Source organism: Condylura cristata, unplaced genomic scaffold, assembly GCF_000260355.1.
Source record: "Condylura cristata isolate star-nosed mole 26May11 unplaced genomic scaffold, ConCri1.0 scaffold00006, whole genome shotgun sequence".
Lineage (NCBI taxonomy): Eukaryota > Metazoa > Chordata > Mammalia > Eulipotyphla > Talpidae > Condylura > Condylura cristata.
In genome coordinates, this window is record NW_004567107.1 from 38389883 (window position 1) to 38409245 (window position 19363).

At 44.7% G+C, this 19363-nt stretch overlaps 1 protein-coding gene across 1 annotated transcript in view; it reads right to left on the reverse strand.

The window, feature by feature from the left end:
- Nucleotides 1-550: 550 nt before the first annotated feature.
- The window catches only part of FAM189A2 (family with sequence similarity 189, member A2), a 57717-nt gene continuing 38904 nt past the window's right edge, over nucleotides 551-19363 (reverse strand). The window contains exons 4-11 of the mRNA XM_004677609.2: nucleotides 16274-16402; nucleotides 14583-14690; nucleotides 14318-14451; nucleotides 8049-8178; nucleotides 7805-7883; nucleotides 6378-6530; nucleotides 3936-4228; nucleotides 551-1382 (exon numbers count right to left, since the gene is read on the reverse strand). Of these exons, the coding sequence (XP_004677666.2) occupies nucleotides 1179-1382; nucleotides 3936-4228; nucleotides 6378-6530; nucleotides 7805-7883; nucleotides 8049-8178; nucleotides 14318-14451; nucleotides 14583-14690; nucleotides 16274-16402 (1230 nt within the window). The 3' untranslated portion in view covers nucleotides 551-1178. The remainder of the gene's footprint in view (nucleotides 1383-3935; nucleotides 4229-6377; nucleotides 6531-7804; nucleotides 7884-8048; nucleotides 8179-14317; nucleotides 14452-14582; nucleotides 14691-16273; nucleotides 16403-19363) is intronic.

The window sequence follows — 19363 nt, forward strand, 5'->3', positions numbered from 1 at the left end:
CTCCATGATCTTTTGAAATAGATGTTCAACCTGTCATTTCTGGTTGGAAAGTCCTCCAGGATGTCTCACCGTTAGCATGAAACCCAGCCCAGGGTTCGTTCCTCTGACCTCTCCACTCATCTGGGCTGGTCACAGCTGCCTCCAGGCCTGAAGACCCTGGTTGGTGCTTCCTCTGTCTGGAACATCCTCCGCCAGACCCTCAAAGTCAAGTCCAAAGCAAATGTGATTTCCTCACAGAACCTTCTCAAATCACCCTCTTCCTCCTTAGCACTGATTGCCCACCTATAGAGACTTAAGTGATTGTTGTTCAGGGCGCACCAGGAAGTCAGTTCCACTTAGTTGAGCCCTGGCTGAAAGACGGGAGGACAATGAGGAATGAAGTTATTCATAAGGGCAAGGGGACACTTTGGAGATCAAGCCAACTGGTGGCTGCTCACACCTGACCACCTCACTTCCACTACTCCAAATCCTGCACCCTTTATACCCTTTATAAGGTAAGGCCCAGATACCCAGGCAAAAAGAAATGTTGCACACCCAGCCCAAATGGCCAAAGTAAACATTTTTATTCTCCGTTATGCCTTGGTCGTTTCTAATTTTACAAGAATGAATAAATGGAATCAACAAGAATTCTTTCCCTCAATGCCTTTCATTACACTTTGTCACTGAAAAAGTTTCCTGTTTTTCCTAAAGAGAGTGCGGTTTGAGGGTGACCCAAATGAGGCTTACGATTGCGGAACTTCAGAGTTAATCGTCCTGCTTCCATGCCAGTTCCTCCCACCGAGCAGCCAATGCCCACAGGGAACTATAAAGAGCAGCCCAACAGATGTAGCCTTCCAAGGAGGGGATGGACTCAGAAAGAGCCACGGGGGAGTAGTGAGCAGAGGTCATTAGCCCAGTTTCTGCCCCCAGCAGGGCACGTGATACGGTGGGAGTGTCCAAAGACTGAAAGAGCCTAGAACATCCTCATCCACCCCTGCACACCCTCAGTCAACAGGAAGGGAGCAAAGATCAGAAACAAATGTCCCTGTTTCTGAAGAGATCCCAGATGAGGGTCCCAACTCCCAGTCAGGAACCTACTATCGGTGAGGAGGGGGCTCTGTCCCTCCAGTGGCATCTGTGTTGCAGGGCCCATCATCTTCCTCTCTGCTCCTGCCGATGCAGGAGCCTGGCCCGGCAGGTCACAGGATAGTCTCTCGGATGACACCGATGAGGCTGTGCGGTCGCTCAGCCTCTGCACGCCGGGGCCTCCTCTCTGCGCTGGGCCTCCCCACAGCAACGAAGGTGCTCAAGTCTCCACAGCTCTGCAGGTGCAGCAGGCCAGGCTGTCTCCTCGTGGGCAGCATGTGGGCCCTGGAAGTGCTGGGCTGCACGGGGGCCATTATCTTTGGGAGAATAAAGAGGGTCAGGTGGTTAGACTTCACCAGATGTGGGCCTCAGACTGGTGTTTTCCCAAACTGGAACTCACTTGGCATTGCAGAAACCTGACACATATTGCTTCTCTCCTAAGTTTGCACATTCTCCAATTGTCTATCTTTTCAACTGTAGACCTGCCTTTCTTCACAGAATTATCTAGTCCAGCTTCTTGCTTTATAGTTAATGCTCTTCTCATTATATTTTCCAGTTTCCCTGTGGCCTAGGCCACTGGCTCGCCCTGGTTCTGTACAGCACCGACTGTGGATGGAAACATGGATTCTCAGACCCCCCAGCCCCACAGCCATTCTGACATGGAGCCTGGAATGGGGCACTAGCATCTGCCTTTTTAGCCAAAATCCAGGTGAATGTGATATACTTGAAAATGTGCTGGTTTGGGATCGAGTTTATGAAATGTCAACCAAAGATAGTTAATCTGATAATCCTACAATAAAAAACATAACCAACAACATAAAAATTAAGCCATTTTATTTGTAAGTCTTTAAGAATGGTTCTACATGTATATCTTTTTTATTTTAGTTGCAATAAAGCACATAAAAGTATGTCACAGAATCACTTACTTTGCAAAAATAAGGGAAATTCCTCACTTAACTAGAACTGATGTTGGAAAAATTCTCCAGCATATACTATTTTTAAAAAAACACAGTGATGTCTATATGACCTATAAAACTGTTAGCACCTTGGGGAAAACTCTATTACCATCTAATACCACAAAACAAGCATCGGGATGACTTTTTGTTTAGTTAGTAACATTTTGAGATTTTAACATCATTAAAAGGTTAATCTTCCCCGGCTCCCCATCAAGGACATTAAGTTTTGCTACCATGCTATGGTTCTATTTGTCTTGAAGGCCTTTCCTTATTTTCTGATTCAGAGGAAAATTACAACATTCCTAGATATTCACTATTGTTGACATGTTAAGTAGGACAAGTAGTTTTGACATTGATACAAATTAAAATGGATCTAAAAATGCATTCCAGTAATACTAAAGTGAAAATGCACAAAGCTGCAGTCACAAATAACAGCGCCCCTCCCCATGACCTGCTCTCTGGGAAGGAGGTGGCATGTGACACCTGGGTGGCCCCGGCAGGTGGCCGAGTCTAGTCTGGCAACCCCAGGACCTGTTCTTTCACTCAGTCTGGACACAAAGGCTGAGCAAACATGCAATGATAGCATCAGTTCGACTGTGAGTGCTTGTTCTTTTTCACCAAAGCCATTTTCCACTGAGCAAGACTATGCAGAAAGTCCAGGTGAACTGCTTGGTGGATGCTCCAGCTCTGACCTCACCAGGCTTGGCAGCCTGAGAATGCTCCAAATACTGGTTCTCATTTAGAACCAGTATTTTAGGACTGGACAGAAGAAAGAAGGTAGGGGCGACATCTGGTGAGGATGTGAGCATGTGACAGTCAGAGGCACCGGCTACCCCTGGAGCCTGATCCAGGCCTACTAGCTGCTCCTGCTCGCTTACAGAAAGCAGACGAGAGAGTGCACGCTCATGACCTTCTCCATGCAAATCATCACTCTTCTGCAATCTTTATCCTCGAAGGGACTGGGAGAGAATGTTATTTCTGGCTACTATAACCATAGGCCAGTAGGTGCAAAGGGGCACAGAATGGAAATTGTCTTAAAAATTGGCCTACAGTCTGGTAAGTGGTAACAGCCCTGAGAACCAGCCCAATTCAACTCAAGCAGCATTCGTTGGGCACTTAATGCACATTGGCACAGCAAAGGGACACCCCAAGCCATCGCACAGAGGCCTATGGCCACCACCCCATATGTAGGACGCAATGTAGTAAGTGCCTACAGGCGAGCACTCTTCGGTGAGGTGATAATGCGTCCGTCCCACCCCCAGCTCTCATCAAAGGAAGTTTTACCTACTCAGAGTCACAGTGGACAGAGCACCCCATCCAACCTTTCACTTCAAAGGTGAGAATCCTGACCCTTAAACGGATTATGGTAGATGCTCAAATTTATCTTTTCACTCGGATGACTTTGGTTTATGGGACTGCCTTGTACTTTTCTATGTGCAAAGGTATTTGTACCTATCAGCTTAGGTATCTTGCCAAACTTTTCACTGGAGTATGACCAGCTCCCAGAGCTTGCAGTATTAAAATTCACGTGTGTCCATCACTAGCAAAAGGCTGAAAACATCAGCCATCTCAACAGAAACCTTCACCTTAGAAACCAAATGCTGAACATGCTCCACAAGCCACAGCCTTTGCCTTTACACCCAAACTGCACCCTTACTTTTTCTAGGCAGGCTTCCACACCCCGAAAAAAATGGGTTTCTCTTCCTTTGAGCCAAGCACACTGTGGGAAAATCACCACAACTGAAAATAAAGTGTTCCAGCTTCCTTTCTCTTACTCTTCAGACCTCCTAACCCTGCGTCCCTTGAAGCAGAGACCGAGAACTTACTGTGCCTTGGACAGGAAATCAGCTGTCTGCTTCAGCTGCTATGGAAATGAGTGATGTGACTCATGCCTGATGTTAATAATAAAACTACCTGTTCTAGGAAACTGGCACTTGTGATGGCTTCCTCCATGTGCTCCTCGTCAGACTTCAAAACAGATTTAATGTTTTCAACAAGTTCGTGGATGTCGGGGGTCATGCTGCAGGAGGACTGCTCCAGGAACCTGGCCACCAGCATCTTGGTGTCAATGTAAGACTTGTAATCTACTAAAGACCTTGGTCTGCATCGCGATGCTCTGGACCGCAAGCCTCTCCTCAGGGTCACTGAAGTCAGATCCAGTCTTCCTTCAGTCTGAGTTGCAGCTTCACAGCTGAGCACAGGGGTGGCTGTGGGCAGAAACAAATGACACGTCCCATTGGCCAAGACCTGTGAGTACACACCTGTCCTGAAAACAGCACAGGCTGCCCAACTCAACGTGGAAAGCATCTGAAATGCTGATAGCCATGCAGACTTTGCTTTGGTCTTGAAGGAAAAGAGGGGGAAATCAACTATGATATAAGCTTGTTCTCTGAAGGGCAGTTCCAATAGGATGAGTACTAAAACATTTTACTGTACTACATAAAACACAACCCCCAAGGTCAGGACAGAGGACAGAGATGAGCATCCAGAATGCAGCATAATGGAGCAACAATTTCATGGGGTAAAGACACATAGATGGCGATGAATGGGGCAAGCAGAAAAAACATGGGTGACCAAAGAAAGAATGTCCCAAGGGCAGAGAATGAGGGAGCTGTTCAAAGAAAGGGACTGAGGAGAAGCAAGATTTGTGCAATGGATGGAATGTTCTGTTCACTTTGACTGTACCTTTGTCCTAAACATCCTCAAAGGCATTGTACTGACTCATTATCGATGCTCAGACCATGGCTGGGAGGTCGCTGTTATGACTAGTACAGAAAGAACTATCTAGGTGCAGAAAAATTACACATCATTCCAGAAGTCAACAGAGGCTTGGGAAATCCACAGGGAAGTGAGCAGGCTCTAACTCCCAGGATTGCCTACATTGGCAAGGGCATAAATACAGGCAGAACATTCCTGAACCTTCAGGTAGGTGAAGTGTTCATAAGCCAGCCAGCAGCCTTCAGTGTACACGGCACTGGAGATTTCAGTCTGCAAAGGCCCAGTAAGTAGGAATTTAATTATTCAAGGGAGACAGGAAGAAGAGGGTGAGAGAACAGGTGGAGGGAGGTGAGCATTCCTTTTCCTCTGGAGAAACGTAGGCTTGAGGATCTCTAGACAGGGGTCGGCGGCCGTGTGCATGTTCCAGCGAGCCGGAGTCTTCCAGAAACACTGACTATAGACACTCGTGTGTGAAGATAGATCAGGGGCTACACTCAGTCACTTGAAGACAAGCGGGTCCCCCCCCCACAGCGGGGGGCTCCAGCAGGTAAACACAGGCCACCCTGGCCCCTGCAGCACTGCAGAACGGAAGGGGGTTCTGGAAAGACCTCACTAAGGCTGTGTAGACAACTATGGTCCGGTGAAGCCTTCAGGGGGCCAGCTCGAGTCCTCAATTTGCCAGAAAGAGCAGAGGAAACCCGTGGTGAAGACAGGCCTAGGGGTCTGAGGGCTATGCTGCCAGCCTCAGCTGCAGAGGCACACTGGTCCCAGGCAGGACTCCTCCCCATTCAGAAGCTGCTGTCGAGACAAGAGGAGTGTTCTCTCTGGTTCCCACACGGTCAGTCCAGAGCTGTGGCAAACAACACAGACTGTCAGGGACACAGTGAGACCTCAGGGGAGACGCAGGGCTGGGGGAGGAGGGTGAAGGGCTCAAAGTGGTATTTGGTTAGAGCTTGAGGAGCGCACAAGCCACTCGTCAGAATAGGTCACCAAAAGAAACCTGCACTGCCAGGTTTCCAGAAGATTCTCACATTCTTCCTATTTCCTTTATGTTCTACAATTTTCTACAATAGAAGAGATATTTGGAGATGTCCAGGTATTGATATATTTAGAAAAAAGGACTCAATGTGAAATTTTTTTAATTCAAATCATTTGAATAACATCTGTCCATAGAGAGGAAAAAGCTTCACTCTATCTGATGTTCTTATAATGGTCATACTTAAATAATTCAGTCTACTCAGACACAATATAAAGAGCTAATGTTAACTGACAGAAAAGGGGTTTAAAAACACAAAGCCACCACCACACCTCCTTGCCCTGTCCCTGTAGAGAGAATCCTTCCTTCCACGAGATCATGGGCATCCAGGAACCAGAACCAGGTTTGCATTATTTCCTTCATGTCGTACCTAGGTGGTATCATGTGCAGCTTCAGCTTTGGACATGATCTAAAGAAACCCTCAGGGGGGTTAAGTCCTAACGTGTGTGTATATAGAACTTCTGTTTTGCCAAGATCTCCCAATCTCTCCACACTCCCTCTTGAATGGCAGGGCCTGGGGCTAGGAAGGATCACCTGCCTTCACCTGGCACCTTTAGGCAAAGAAGCAGGGCGCCATGGGACTAGCTGAGGAGAGATCTCACCTCTCTCTGTGGAATGGTGGAGCACAGGGTCACTCTTTGACCTCGTCCTCAGCGGCCGCAGGGCTCTCCGGCTTCTAACTGGGGGAGGCCGGCTTGAGCTGGGAGTTGATATGGATGAACTTTCTTCTTCGGGTGCATTAGGGATGTCTCCACCTGATTTTTATGTTTTTTAAGAGAAACAAATTATTTCACCAGTTGCAACCATCAAAACATTGGGCAGGAAACACCTGTGAGCCCACAGCTGCCGGGGCAAGGGTAACTAGTCAGCAAGCAGCATTTACTTAGGCTGCTGGCCCAGGGAGTTTTATGTCCCAGGCCACGGGAAACCCTGCCTCTCCAAAGCACCCGCCACACCTAAAACAAACAAACAAAAACTTTAATTCCAAGAGCAAAATAAAGAAGCCATGTCAAAACATCAGTTTTTTCTAAAAGCACTTAGACTCTTCTCTAGGGAAGCCTCTGGGGCAGCCCTGAAGGCAGCTAGCCATGTCAGAGCTTCTGACAATTCAGGGTCAGCCCTGTCGGGGAAGAGCTGCACAGCTAAGATGGTGGCTATGGGGCCTCTGACCAAAATGCAGGCCCTGGCAGGAGCTCCAGGCTGGGCGGGGAAATGCCCAGAGAGCCTAGGCCATTATGAGGTGAATCGGCAAAAACACTGGAATGGAATAACTCCCACTCAGGAAATAAAATCACACTGTTTGTGAGCCCAAGCTCCATACTGGAAAGCTTTCTGAAAAAACAGAATTACAAGCACACTTGGGAAAGACTACTGCCGTCTGATTCCACTTACAACAGAAGCTGCAAAGGACAGAGACCCGCCCTGCATGGTGCCACTGAAAAATCACTCCATCGAAAACAGCTAAACGTTGATTCATTATTTATTATCATTTGCAGCCTTGTCCTGAAGGACAATTCTCTGGGCCATTTAAAACCTCTCCAAAGAGAGAAAGCTGTAACAATATTCCCTTAAATTACAAGGCTAAATGTAAGCTGACTCTGGTACTTAATGCAGGCCTGGAAATCAGAATTCACTACAGGTTAAGGCAGCATGACTTCAGCGCTAGGTTCTAAATGACAACCTCACAGCAAATCACTCTACAACAAGCCAAACTATTCCTCCCCACTCCCATCAAAAGGAGTCATCTTATTTCAACAGGAGAAAGAAGATCAGACCAGAAAACAAAGGAGGACTGACTTGAACTCTGTAATCCATTCATACTCTGGTTATTCATGAAAGCCTCTAAGGATGTCTACTGCTTTTTCACATATTACCTCTCACAAACACTATCAGCTGATAATATTTTTGCACCTGTAAAGAAGGCTGCAGTTTGAACTATTTGCTCCAAGAATATGTCACCTCCAACAAAGTATCACATAGATCACTTATCATACTTTTGTCTACTGAAGCATGATGATGTGTTTATTACCTTGAGTCACTGGTGTGCAGATCAGTTCCAATGGGCTGGGAGCAGCTTCTGATCCTTCTGCCACTTGGAATCCAGATCCCTGCATCACCAGGAAAATATCTGTTGATATTTAATGAAACCCTCACCTGGACACCAGAAAACTCTTAAAAAGAGCCACAGGGCCTGGTCTCCCCATTACTCCCTATGCAGCACGCTGCTTTCCCGACGTGCCATCAACATATTAAAGAAGCTCCTAGGCCAGTACCTGCTGCCGGTCCATCTGGCTCACCACAGCTTCATAGGGAGGTGGGGGGTCCAGAGGACAGAACACTTCCACACCTTTGATTCTCGCTCCATAGATGTGTGGCAGTGGAATAACATCAGGGCCAACCATCCTAGGAAAAGCATGCTGACATCAGAAATTCTACAGATTGGCCACCTGATGATAGTGGCCCCTCATACTGGCCTTTGCCTCCAGAGGGTTAGCTGCTGACAGAGGGCAAATCACTCATCTCTCCATGCCTCCTGCCTCCTGGTCCAGGAGAAGGAGAATAATCAAAGCTCCTTTCTGATGGAGCAGCCAGAGTTCCATCAGTTAAGTGATAAACATACAAATCCATCATTCCATTTAAGTTTACTAGTCATAACATAAACAATAATCCTTATAGACAGAAAGCAGATTAGCAGTTGCAAGTAGCTGGGAGAAGAGACAATGGGGAGTGACTGCTTAATAGCAATGGTGTCTCCCAGGAGGTGAGAAAAATGCTTAAGACTAGATGAAGGTGAGGGTTGCGAGATAATGTGAATGTCCCAAGTTCCTCTGAATAGTATACTCTCAAATGGTTCATTTCAAGTTATGTGAACTTCTCTTTGACTAAAGAAAGAAAAATCTTTGCCTGGATTCCCCTAATGATTAGCAGAATGTCATGGTTGATATTCATGTTCTACCATTATGCCACATCATGGTAGAAACTTACTCTTTGTTAAAGAAATATTTATTTGAAAGGATGGATTTTTCCCAACAAGTGAACATCAGAGCTCAGAGACAAAGCAGCACCTGCCAGCAGAGTGAGTTCCTAAAGTCATTTAACAAACACTAAGCACTTGCTCCATGCCAGATACAGTGGGCTCTGTCCTATCAGTGAGGGACCCTTCACAGCAGAAAAAACAAAGTAGGAATCACAACCTTTATGCCAAGGTTCATAAAACATTACATAAACGCATACACACACAACAACAATAATCTAGATAATAGTCTTAAATTACAAATAATAATTAAAAAATACGTGGAGGACCAAAAAAAAAAACAAAACAAAACAAAACCACCCTGTATTCCAGTTATGGAGAACTGGAAACTGGAAATTGAAAAGAAGGGATGACAGCAGAAGTCTATCTGGTCTTGGACAAACTAAAGGAGATTAATGAAAAATTACATCCAAGGGGACTGTTTAATTAACTTTTTTAATTAACTGTTTTCCCAAAAAAAAAAAGGTGCTCTCTGACTATGCTTGTTTCATTTTATCCCCTATGCCCATTTATAAAACTGTAATTGTTGGCAGAAGAATGTTGAAAGCACGCAATGTTCTTTCTTCCTAACAATAAAACTGCAATTCTGTGATGTAGAAGAAAGAAACTTTTGCAGTCAAATGAAAAGAAAGAAACAGGCAATCTCTCCCAGTGTTCTTTTATCTTTGTTCTGAAGCAAGACTCATCCCTGGCTTGAGCTGAAAGGGAAGGAAGATGCCTAACGCAGCAATAACAGACTTAGTGCCTAGCAGGATGTAGTATGAAGGGGCCCTGTAGGGGACGAGGAGGGGTCCTGGCAAAGTTAGCAAGAAAGGAATATTCTTCTCTTACAGCAGGACTTGCCCGGTTACACGGCAACTCTCTCGCCTAGTCTAAGTTGTTGAAGCTGTTTAAGAGCTGTTGCTACCAGGTGACTCCAGGAATCCAGCCTCTTCCTAGACTTAACAGAAGACTGACCAACAAAAAAGCAGTTTTATCCCATAAGACAGATGGACTCCTGCTCCATCCAGAGAGCAAGTCTACAGTCCTTGGTCAGTGCAACCTCCTCAAGCCATATAATAACTTATATTTATAGCCCTGTATTCCCCCTTGGCCAGCTCCCTATGAATTTCATCACTGCTGTGTCCATATCTAGGGAACAAATACTCCTGTCCTGTTTGTTTTTCTGTTAGTTCTAGTGGTCTTTGCTTTATATTGCCAACCTACATTTTCCCAGAGAAGAGAGGACTTTCTAGGAGCCAAGTGGTGAGGAGAAAGGATTTCTGCCCTAGATCATAAACTACTACAGAATCTCAAGAAGGAAAACTCAGGGGGAAGCAAGGGCACACTGGATCTAAACTGATGGCAAACTGAATGGCTTCCTGGTGGTAGTTACAATAAAGTTTCCTTTTGATGGAAGATGTTGCTGAAGTTGGTACACCAGTGTCTTTCCTAAAAAGCAACTTTTTTTATGTGTACTGTGTAATAAGAACCCTTGGAGGGAAAGAGAGCTGCTATTCTGCCAGGTTCTAGCTCAATGCCTCTGGTTCTCTACCTTAACTACAGAGTAGAATCGCCTCAAAGATTTTAAACTATGAGGGCTCCTGGTTCCTCCTCTTGAGTTCTGCTCTCATTGCTTGTGGTGGGGCCCAAGCATAGTTGCCAGTACCCCTGGGGCACTGCCAGGACTGAGGACCAATGCAAAAGGAAAGGCATGATGGTGGCTGAAACTATAGCCCTATTATATCTGGAAGAGATGATCAAAAAAAAATTTTTTAATGTTTTTCGGGCCCTCCCTAGTGGAACACCAAGTTAAAGCACATCACTATGAAGATTACCGAAGCCACTGCAACATGAGTTTGATTACAGGCCAGGGAGGTGACCACATGGCGTGGCAGACCTCCCTGACCCGCCCGCTGCTCCCCGCAGCATTATACTTCATTGATCTGTCTGTTCTGCTCCCCACTCTGTCTCTGGTGAATCCTCTCACCACCCTTGCCCTCTAGCCTGTACCCCAGTTATGTATGAGTGAATAAATAAATCTTTTTTTTAATGTTTTCTCCTAGAGGTTCTTTTTTTTTTTTTAAAGATTTTTTCAATTTATTTATGCATACAGAACTGGGGTACAGACCAGAGGTGCAGGGGTGGTGAGAGGATTCACCAGAGAGAGAATGGGGAGCAGAACAGATAGAGTGACAAAGTACACTGCTGAGGGGAGCAGCAGGCGGGTCAGGAGAGGTCTGCTGCGCCAATGTGGGCAGGATCAAACTCCCATGGAAGTGGCTGCGGCCAGCTTCACAGTGCTGCACTGCTTTAACCCTCTGCCCCACCAGGGAGGGCCTGAAATGATCAAATTTTTATTAAGAATGAGTGTTTTTAGAAAACTACTGCCTGATAAGGCAGAGATTCATAGCTAAATGTTTCTGAAGTGTAAGACATGTGCCAAGGACATTTTAAACTGTGAAGCCAACAATTCTTGTCTAAGCTTTCATTTTTAGAAAGATCTTTAAAGCCCATTATCGCTTTGAAGTCCCCTTAGCAGCCATGTGACAATGCACAAGAAAGGAAACTGAGGCTCAGAAATCCTAAGAGCTCCACCCAGGGTCTCCCCTTTAGAGACACCAGAGTAAGAATTCACTTTTTTTGCAAATTTTCTAAGAACCCTTCACTGGGAGAAGGTGTGAAAGCAAAAGCACCTTTGGAAGAAAGAAGACACTATTTGACCTACATCACATACTTGGCACCCTAGATCCTATCTTCAGTGGGCAAACACCCTAGTTTTATGAAATTATACCAATATAGAGTGTACGCCACTTTCCTTTTTAAAATGGTTCCATTTATTTACCTCTAGCTACATATTCTATCAAAGGTATTTTAACATTTGATCAACTTTGCTAGATTCTCTTTAGAGATGCCAGTTTGTGTAACCCCAACTGATACTTGTCTTTCTTGTAAGGTGGCAGGCCAAAATATTAACAAAATATTGATTTTGTTACTATTTCCACAACCATTTCTATTGAATTTTCACACAGCGGAGGCTTCCCATTTCCTGTAAGGTATTATAACCTCTCTGAAGAGATTTATTTAACTCCTATAAATACGAGCTCTTCTAGCAGTGCTATCTCCTTGAGAAAGGGCTTCTCAAGTTACAGCCATAGACAGACGCCTGAGTGCAGACCAGGCTTCAGGGCCCAAAGGGGTTATCAGGAGGGGGAGGAGGAAAGCAAAGGGGAGAGAGAACGGTGGGGGAAGATAAAGAGAGGGTAGGGGCGAGAGCACAAAGGACTGGTGGAGGACTGTGGGTGCTCTGGTGGTGGGACAGCTACAGTGACCACACCTGAGGGGAGGAACCTTGTACTGTCAAAATACTAACAAGGATGTGAGACAATGGCACTTCCTTAAAAAAAAAAAAAAAGACGGGCTGTCCTTTCTGTGATGGATGTGTAAGTGGGCTGCATGTCCACCTCTACTACTCAGGAGCCCCATTCTCAGCAACGGGGGCTAATCAGCAGTCTGCACATCTGTGGCTGGACCTGGCTGTCCTATGGTGATGTTACCTATTACATAAAACTGAAGATTGAGGGAGGGAAAGCAGGATGACTTGGCATTTCTTGAAGGTAAAGACACTGAAGCCTACATACTTCCTTCTCTAATGCACTTCAAAACCCAAACTCAAGGAGCAGGCGGTGCTTAGATGTTGGGAGGGCTGCTCTGCCTCACTCCCCGGTCACCAACAGGAACCCTCTCAGCATGGGCCAGAGAAAGAGCTTTTCCCCTACTCAGGGGAAGATCAAGCTTTCATCAACAGCATATTGATTGCTGCATCACCCTTGGATAATTTTGGGGGGCCTATTTGTAGCATCAAAGGAGAACATGTTTTGTATCATCTGTTGAGGTTCCTATTCATCTTCAGTGCTCATGATCGGTGTTCTGACAGAGGAGCAGTCAAGAGAAAGGGAAGAGAGGATAAGAAGGCGGGAGGAGGCGGCTGCTGGTCAGCACGACTCCTAACCCTCGTGAGTCACTTTCCCTTTCTGCCACTGCAGGAAATTAAATCTGTCTGTTGCCTCTCATGTCACGCTAGCGCTCAACCTCAGAGAGCCAAGGGATTCTTCTTAAAGAGGGCGCCTCTCTTCCCAACCATGAACTAACATTTTTATTGTCCTCCAACAAGCCCTCAGTGGACAGCAAATTAGAACATGATTTTAGCAAAACATGGCCCTGAGATACACATGTGTTTTGTTCTGTGTATCTCTAGCTCACAATTCTTGGCTCATTTCTTACTCGATTAGGACCCTAGGCCATTTATCCTCCCAGCTTGGTGGGAGGCTGAGGATGAGGCGAAGGTATGTCTGCAAGGTGTCAGTTGGGAAGACAACTCCTGACATACATTGAAAAGAGCGTAATAGCATCTGGGTGGTAGTTCCCACTGCTGATCTGTTTCAAAATCATATAAAACTGCACTGTGCACAAAAAATGGGTTTCCAAAAACTCCAAGCCTGGCACCAAATTTGTTTGACAACTTTCCTCATGTACTACAGGGAGTAAAAAATACAAAATCCTGGCCCTCAAAATGCCAAGCTAAATTACTAGTCTTTCTGTCGAATTCAGAGATTTTCTTCTGGAAACTTAAATATAGATTTGCTGACCCCTGAAATTCAGTTAAAGATCACCGTATCCAAGAGGCCGCGTCTGGCCAGCTGACTCCTCCCTGAAGCCCACTCAGCATTCCAGGTGAGGCGGTCCTGTTCTGTATACTGAAAATTTCTCTTATAAGTGCTACTTGGATCTTCCTAATACTTATTTTTAACAACTTAGACTGTGAGCTCCTTTCTAGGGGGAGAAGGCAAGTCTGTTTTAAATTTCAATAACCCAGCAAAGGAGTGGGGTAGGGAAGAGTAGTCAGCAAAGGATGATTGAATGTTTGCTGAATGAATAAATGAAGTTATTCTTTACAGAAGTATACAAGTCTAAAAGCTGCTAACAACTACATACTCATTTCATCCTACAGATAATAATTCCTCGGATTTTGAAAAATAATCAAATCTTAAGCTGAATTTGAAAAGGAAACAAGTATTTGTCTATTTTTTGAGGCCAGGGAGATGTAATGAATATTTCATCTTTTTTTAATGGCTGGGAAGGATTTCATGATTTGGGGACCTGCTGATGGTGTCATAATGAGCATCAATTGGCCAGAGAGCATTGCCAGGGCAACAGCAACTCTCAATCAAGTCAAATTACAGCCGTTATCTCACTAGTGTCAATTTTCTCTAGGAAGCTAATTGAAATCGAAAAAGTATATCCTTAGGTCAAGGATTGACTCTTCTTTGGTTTCATGCAGCTTATCAGCCAAAAAAAAAAAGAAAGAAAGAAAGGGGAAAAAAACACGGAGAGAGAACAGAAAATCCTAAAAAACAACACAATCTTTTTGGATTTCTGAGAGAAGTCAGAGCTCATGTTCTCAGTTCTGGAGACTGCTCTTCAACACTGAGAGCACCCCACCAAGAGCAGGGGAGTTGAGGAGGATACCTGCGGTTCATCCGGGGTGTACACGAGTAAAACGTGGCAAAATAGGAAGGGGGTGGCACCGGCGGCACAAAGTCATCGGGGTCTGGGAGACGACCACGCTCTTCCACTTCTTCGACAGAAATCTGGGATTCGTCCTAATTAAACAGCACCTCATTTAGTCAGCAGTCTTCACGACAAAGGCTCGGTGAGCAAAGCAAAGAATTACACAAAAGGCCAGGGCAGTTTCAGAGAAACACAGTGGTGGCCACACCTTGCAGAGACTTACAGTGCAGGATCTTCGGGCTGCAAAGATCTGGAGGTAGCGGAGGGCGGCTGCCACCAAGCAGACAGTGGTGGTCAGGGCATTCAAGGCACACAGGGCAAAAAGGACTTTCTGGAACAAGGAAACATGGCGCCACTGAGTACTTCAGCACAGACGATCAGACTGCAGAAGCCTCTTTAGAATAACAGCACTGTCCCAATAAGACAACTCTCCTGAGAAAGTGCATACACTTGACTTAGATGATGTTTCCATCACTGGTAAGAGCTAAATAAATGCTGGACGCCATCAGGGCGCTCATGCAATCGGGTGTACTTCTTTATTTCAAAAACATTTCGTGGCGTCCTGTCTCAGAAAAATCTGGCATTCTGATATTTCTCTGGAACAAGCATCAGACTACTGTCTGGAAAGCTATGAGTTACTCTTCTGAAGCTGGTGTCTCCAGTGACAGCAACTGCCAGCCTTTGCCCTCTCGCAGCCTCCTACCAGGACAGCATGCTGCTTAATCTGTGACCACTCATTCTATTTCAGGAGTCATTGGCAGAGCTGCCCCAGCACCCAACTAGGATGAGGCCGGCGGCAGGCTGGCGAGAGTGCAAATAGGGCTTCTCTCTAAAAACATAGCTCAAAAAAGCAGCAAAGGCAACTCCAAAACATTGTATTGCAACAGTTCTGGCTCTTTAGCAGGGTTTTCCCTAAGCTAAGTCCTGGCTCAGAAAGTTTGGGAGTGACTCAGCTCCCAAAAATCCAGAAACCAGAGAAAACAGTCATTTTTTACATCCTGCATAACCCAGACAGCTGGCAGCTTCTCTCTACTTACTTAAACATTCTTCCTCCCCACCCCAGACAAAAACCTAAAATAAAAACCTAAGGAAGTCATCAATGTTTTTGTCACTCATTAAGGGGACTTATGTCAAAATACAATTTTTATCCAATTTCCTAATAAAAATTAGTTTTACATTTCTCTTCTACTTGGATCATTTGTTTTCAGTCCCTTGCTGTCTATGAACAACAGGTAACGTGATCAAATTTCTCTTATATTTTATATCACAGAACAACACTGCTCAACCACCCACAGGTCTCACTGAAGTCAACAAAGGAGAGGCAGAACAATAATAAATGGACCTGCGATTTGAAGGTTTTACTAAAAGCTGCATCACATGTGTGTAGCTATATCCAGTGTGTGTGTATGTGTGCATAGATGTATATGTGGAGTATATGCACACACACACACATACATGTATAATTTTTCACTACTCTTAATTTTTTAATTGCTTTTTTAAAAAAATGTATTTATTTATTCATACAGAACTGGAGTACAGGCCAGAGGTGGAGAGGTAGTGAGAGAATTCACCAAAGACAGAGTGGGGAGCAGAACAGGCAGATCAACCAAGCCTACTACTGAGGGGAGCAGCAGGCAAGACAGGAGAGGTCTGCCACGCCATCATCTTTAATTCTTGAACACAAAAAAGTCACCCATTCATAAGTTAAGAGATACACAATAATCTGCACTCAATTATGTCTCTGGGTTGCTGATAAAGGGTCACTTGTATTTTTTTTTTTTTTTTTTTTAGCTGCATGATGGGTTGAGAGAAGTTAACAGATTAGGACTATGTCAAGTTAATGCTTTCTTTGCGAGATCTGTGGTGTATTTGTTGCGGGGAGGGGGACAGTGGAATGTAATCCACTCAAGGTACCTTAAGCAGAAGGTGAACAGCACTACAAGGCTGAACAGGAAAGAGCTTCAAGGCATTTTCTTTGTCTGTACATTTGGCTGGTTGAAATTCTTCACAACAGAAGCAAATCTTGCCTTCCCCCAGGTCCACCTAAAGCCATAAAAAGAGAAGAATAACTTAATTATTAAGAAAAAAATACACAGGTTATACCTTGGAGCACCAATTGTACAGAATGAGATATGGTTGGGAGCTACGGGACCATGTCAGCCAGAGTGTGTATCAGTCAGTATGATCTGCTACTAGTCCCAAAATTCAGTGGCATAGCCAACCAAGGTTATTTCTTGAATATGCTTCATGTCCACTGCAGGTCAGCAACGGGCTCTGCTCATCACTATCCCTTAGGGACCCAGGTGTGTGGAGTAACCATGATCTCGAAATGATGACCCTATGACAGAGAGACCAGAAAGCTCATGACGCACTGCACACTGGCACACAGGGAGAATGTGCAACACCCACTGAAATCTGAATCAGGTTAAAAACAAGTCATTTTTCAGTATAAATGTTCCAAATACTGCACGGGATATGTTTATAGTAAAAAAATAAAGTATTTTAAATTCAAGTTAAATTGGGTGTCCTCTATTTTCATTTGCTAAATCTGGTACCATAGCTTAAATACTCCTTTTAGAAAGGACAGTGACCATTTTAGCTCATATTTCATTGCCAAAGCAAATCAGACCATCCTCACTCAACTCCAAAATGGCAGAGGCAAGGTGCTACTATCACCTTAATGGTCACATCTACCTGTTGACCCTCACCCGATCTCTATCCTTTCCTACTTTCCTTGGTCTACAGAGATGCTCTGTACAATGTCCTCACACCTGGATCCAAACCCACCCTCTCCACAGTGGGCACAAGGGTATTTTTAATTTTTCTTCCACTGCCTGACATTTCTGAAGGTAGCCCCTACTGCTCATAGTATCTGTGCAAGATTTTGGCCTCCTAAAGAAGAACGGCTGTGGCCTTTTAGGCAGGATTTCTCCAGGCAGGTCACAGGCAAGTGGGAATTTACTTCCCCTCTCAAGGTTCACTGGCTTCCTCTTTGTCTCTCTCCCATAATAAGTCCTCACACTGTGTTAAATTCAACAAGTAAACATTACTACCTGCATACTTCCTCCTTGAAAGTCTCCAGCTGAGAACTTCCTGTTTAAATACTAACTACATTACTCAGTGGTAATAATCAGCAGCTAGAGACGTATATCAGCCTCCACTCTGCTCACCTCCATCCTGACCTCCTTCCTCCAAACAAGAACCAGGTTGACTTTTTTCCACATGCAGTACAATTTGTATTTGTGTCTTGTACAAAACAAGCCTCCAGATCCTGCCTGAGCATTCTGCTGCCCACAGGAAAGGTGCAGGATGAGCTGATGAGGTACTCCCTTCCCACACAAGACAACCCTGGCCTGCGTGGGCTGCGCACACATGGCTGCATTATTTGCACGCAATCAGGCATCCTAACAAACAGAAATCTCAACTCCCTGGAACCTTTAGGGTGAGCCAGTCTGGATGACAAAATATTCCAGACCGGGGGAAGATTAACCCTTGTAAACAAGTTCATTTGAAAGTTTAATAACATACAAATGATAATGAGTCTCAAATAATATGCCCAACTGAGAAAAGAAAGTCCTGAGAACCTTTTAAAAAATTATTTTAGGCAACTGCACCATCTGTGTTCCTTGTACTTCTTGTTCCTTACCCTTCACCTTTGTTCTAAATCCCATCTTTGCTCAATATTTCTTAAAGCTTATTCCAACTTCTCTTGGATCACTTTAGTTTATCTACAAACCTGTTCAAGTCTCCCTAATCCCAAATGAAAAAATTCACCCATCAGTTGTTACTATCACCTGATCTGATCAGATCCTCCCCTGCTTCCACCATCAGCCCCAGCTATGTTAGAATCTCCACGTGTGCCTACAAATAAATAACACTATCAGCCTTAGCAACTAGAGAATTGCAAACTGATGTAATGATGAGATTTACTTTAGCAACATCAGACATTAGAGACACTAGTAGAAATGTGAGTACAAGCTCTTTAGAAAAGGCACTAACTATACATCTTAAATTAGAAATACTTATTCCCGGCCCTCCCTGGTGGCACAGCAGGTTAAAGCACTGCACTAAGAAGCTTAAGTCACTTCCGCATGAGTTCCATCCCCGCCTCCCCAGGAGGAGATCCACATGGCATGGCAGACCTCTCCTGACCCGTCCCCTGCTCCCCTCAGCGGTGTACTTCATCCATCTGCCTGTTCTGCACCCTGCTCTGTCTCTGGTGAGCCCTCTCACTGCCCCTGTACCTCTGGCTGTACCCCCAGTTCTGTATGCACAAATAAATAAAGCTTAAAAAAGAATTTAAAAAAAAACTTATTCCCCAACCACTTTGGAAAATCAATCAGCAGTTTCTTATAACGCCAGACATACATTTACCACATGCAGCAATTTCACACCTATACAGTTAGTTAAGACAAATGAAAACAGACCCCCCCACACACACACACACACTATACAAAAATGTTCACAGTAACTTTGTTCATTATTCTGGAAACACCCAAATGTCCATCAATAGAATGAATAAAACAAATTGTGGTATTTTTGTACAATGAAATACTGCTCTGCCAAAAAACAAAAGGGGGGAGGGAGGATGAAACAATGGTTATGACGCAAAAACACGGATGAATCTCAAAACATTGTACTGAGTAAAATAAGTCAGACACAAAACGTACACACTTGGTCTCTGGCCATTCCCTTCATTTAGTCATCATCCCTGGTCCAGCTTATGCCTATGTTCCAGAGTGCCTTTCTCCATCTTTTTTTAAATAATTTTTTGAAACAGCAGTGTAACAGTAGTTTTGTTAGGGAGGAAGGATGTCCTAAAGGAACTTTGCAGAGTTTTGCGGACTCCACCCTGTATTCCAGCTTTTTGGACTCTACCCCCTACTCTCGTGATTGGAAACTACAACTTCCAGCTACAACCCAGGAGAGAACTGCAAGGACCCAAGGGCAGACCTAAGCAGGCATTCTGGGACTTTGGGGGATATTCAGGGGGCCATTTCTACA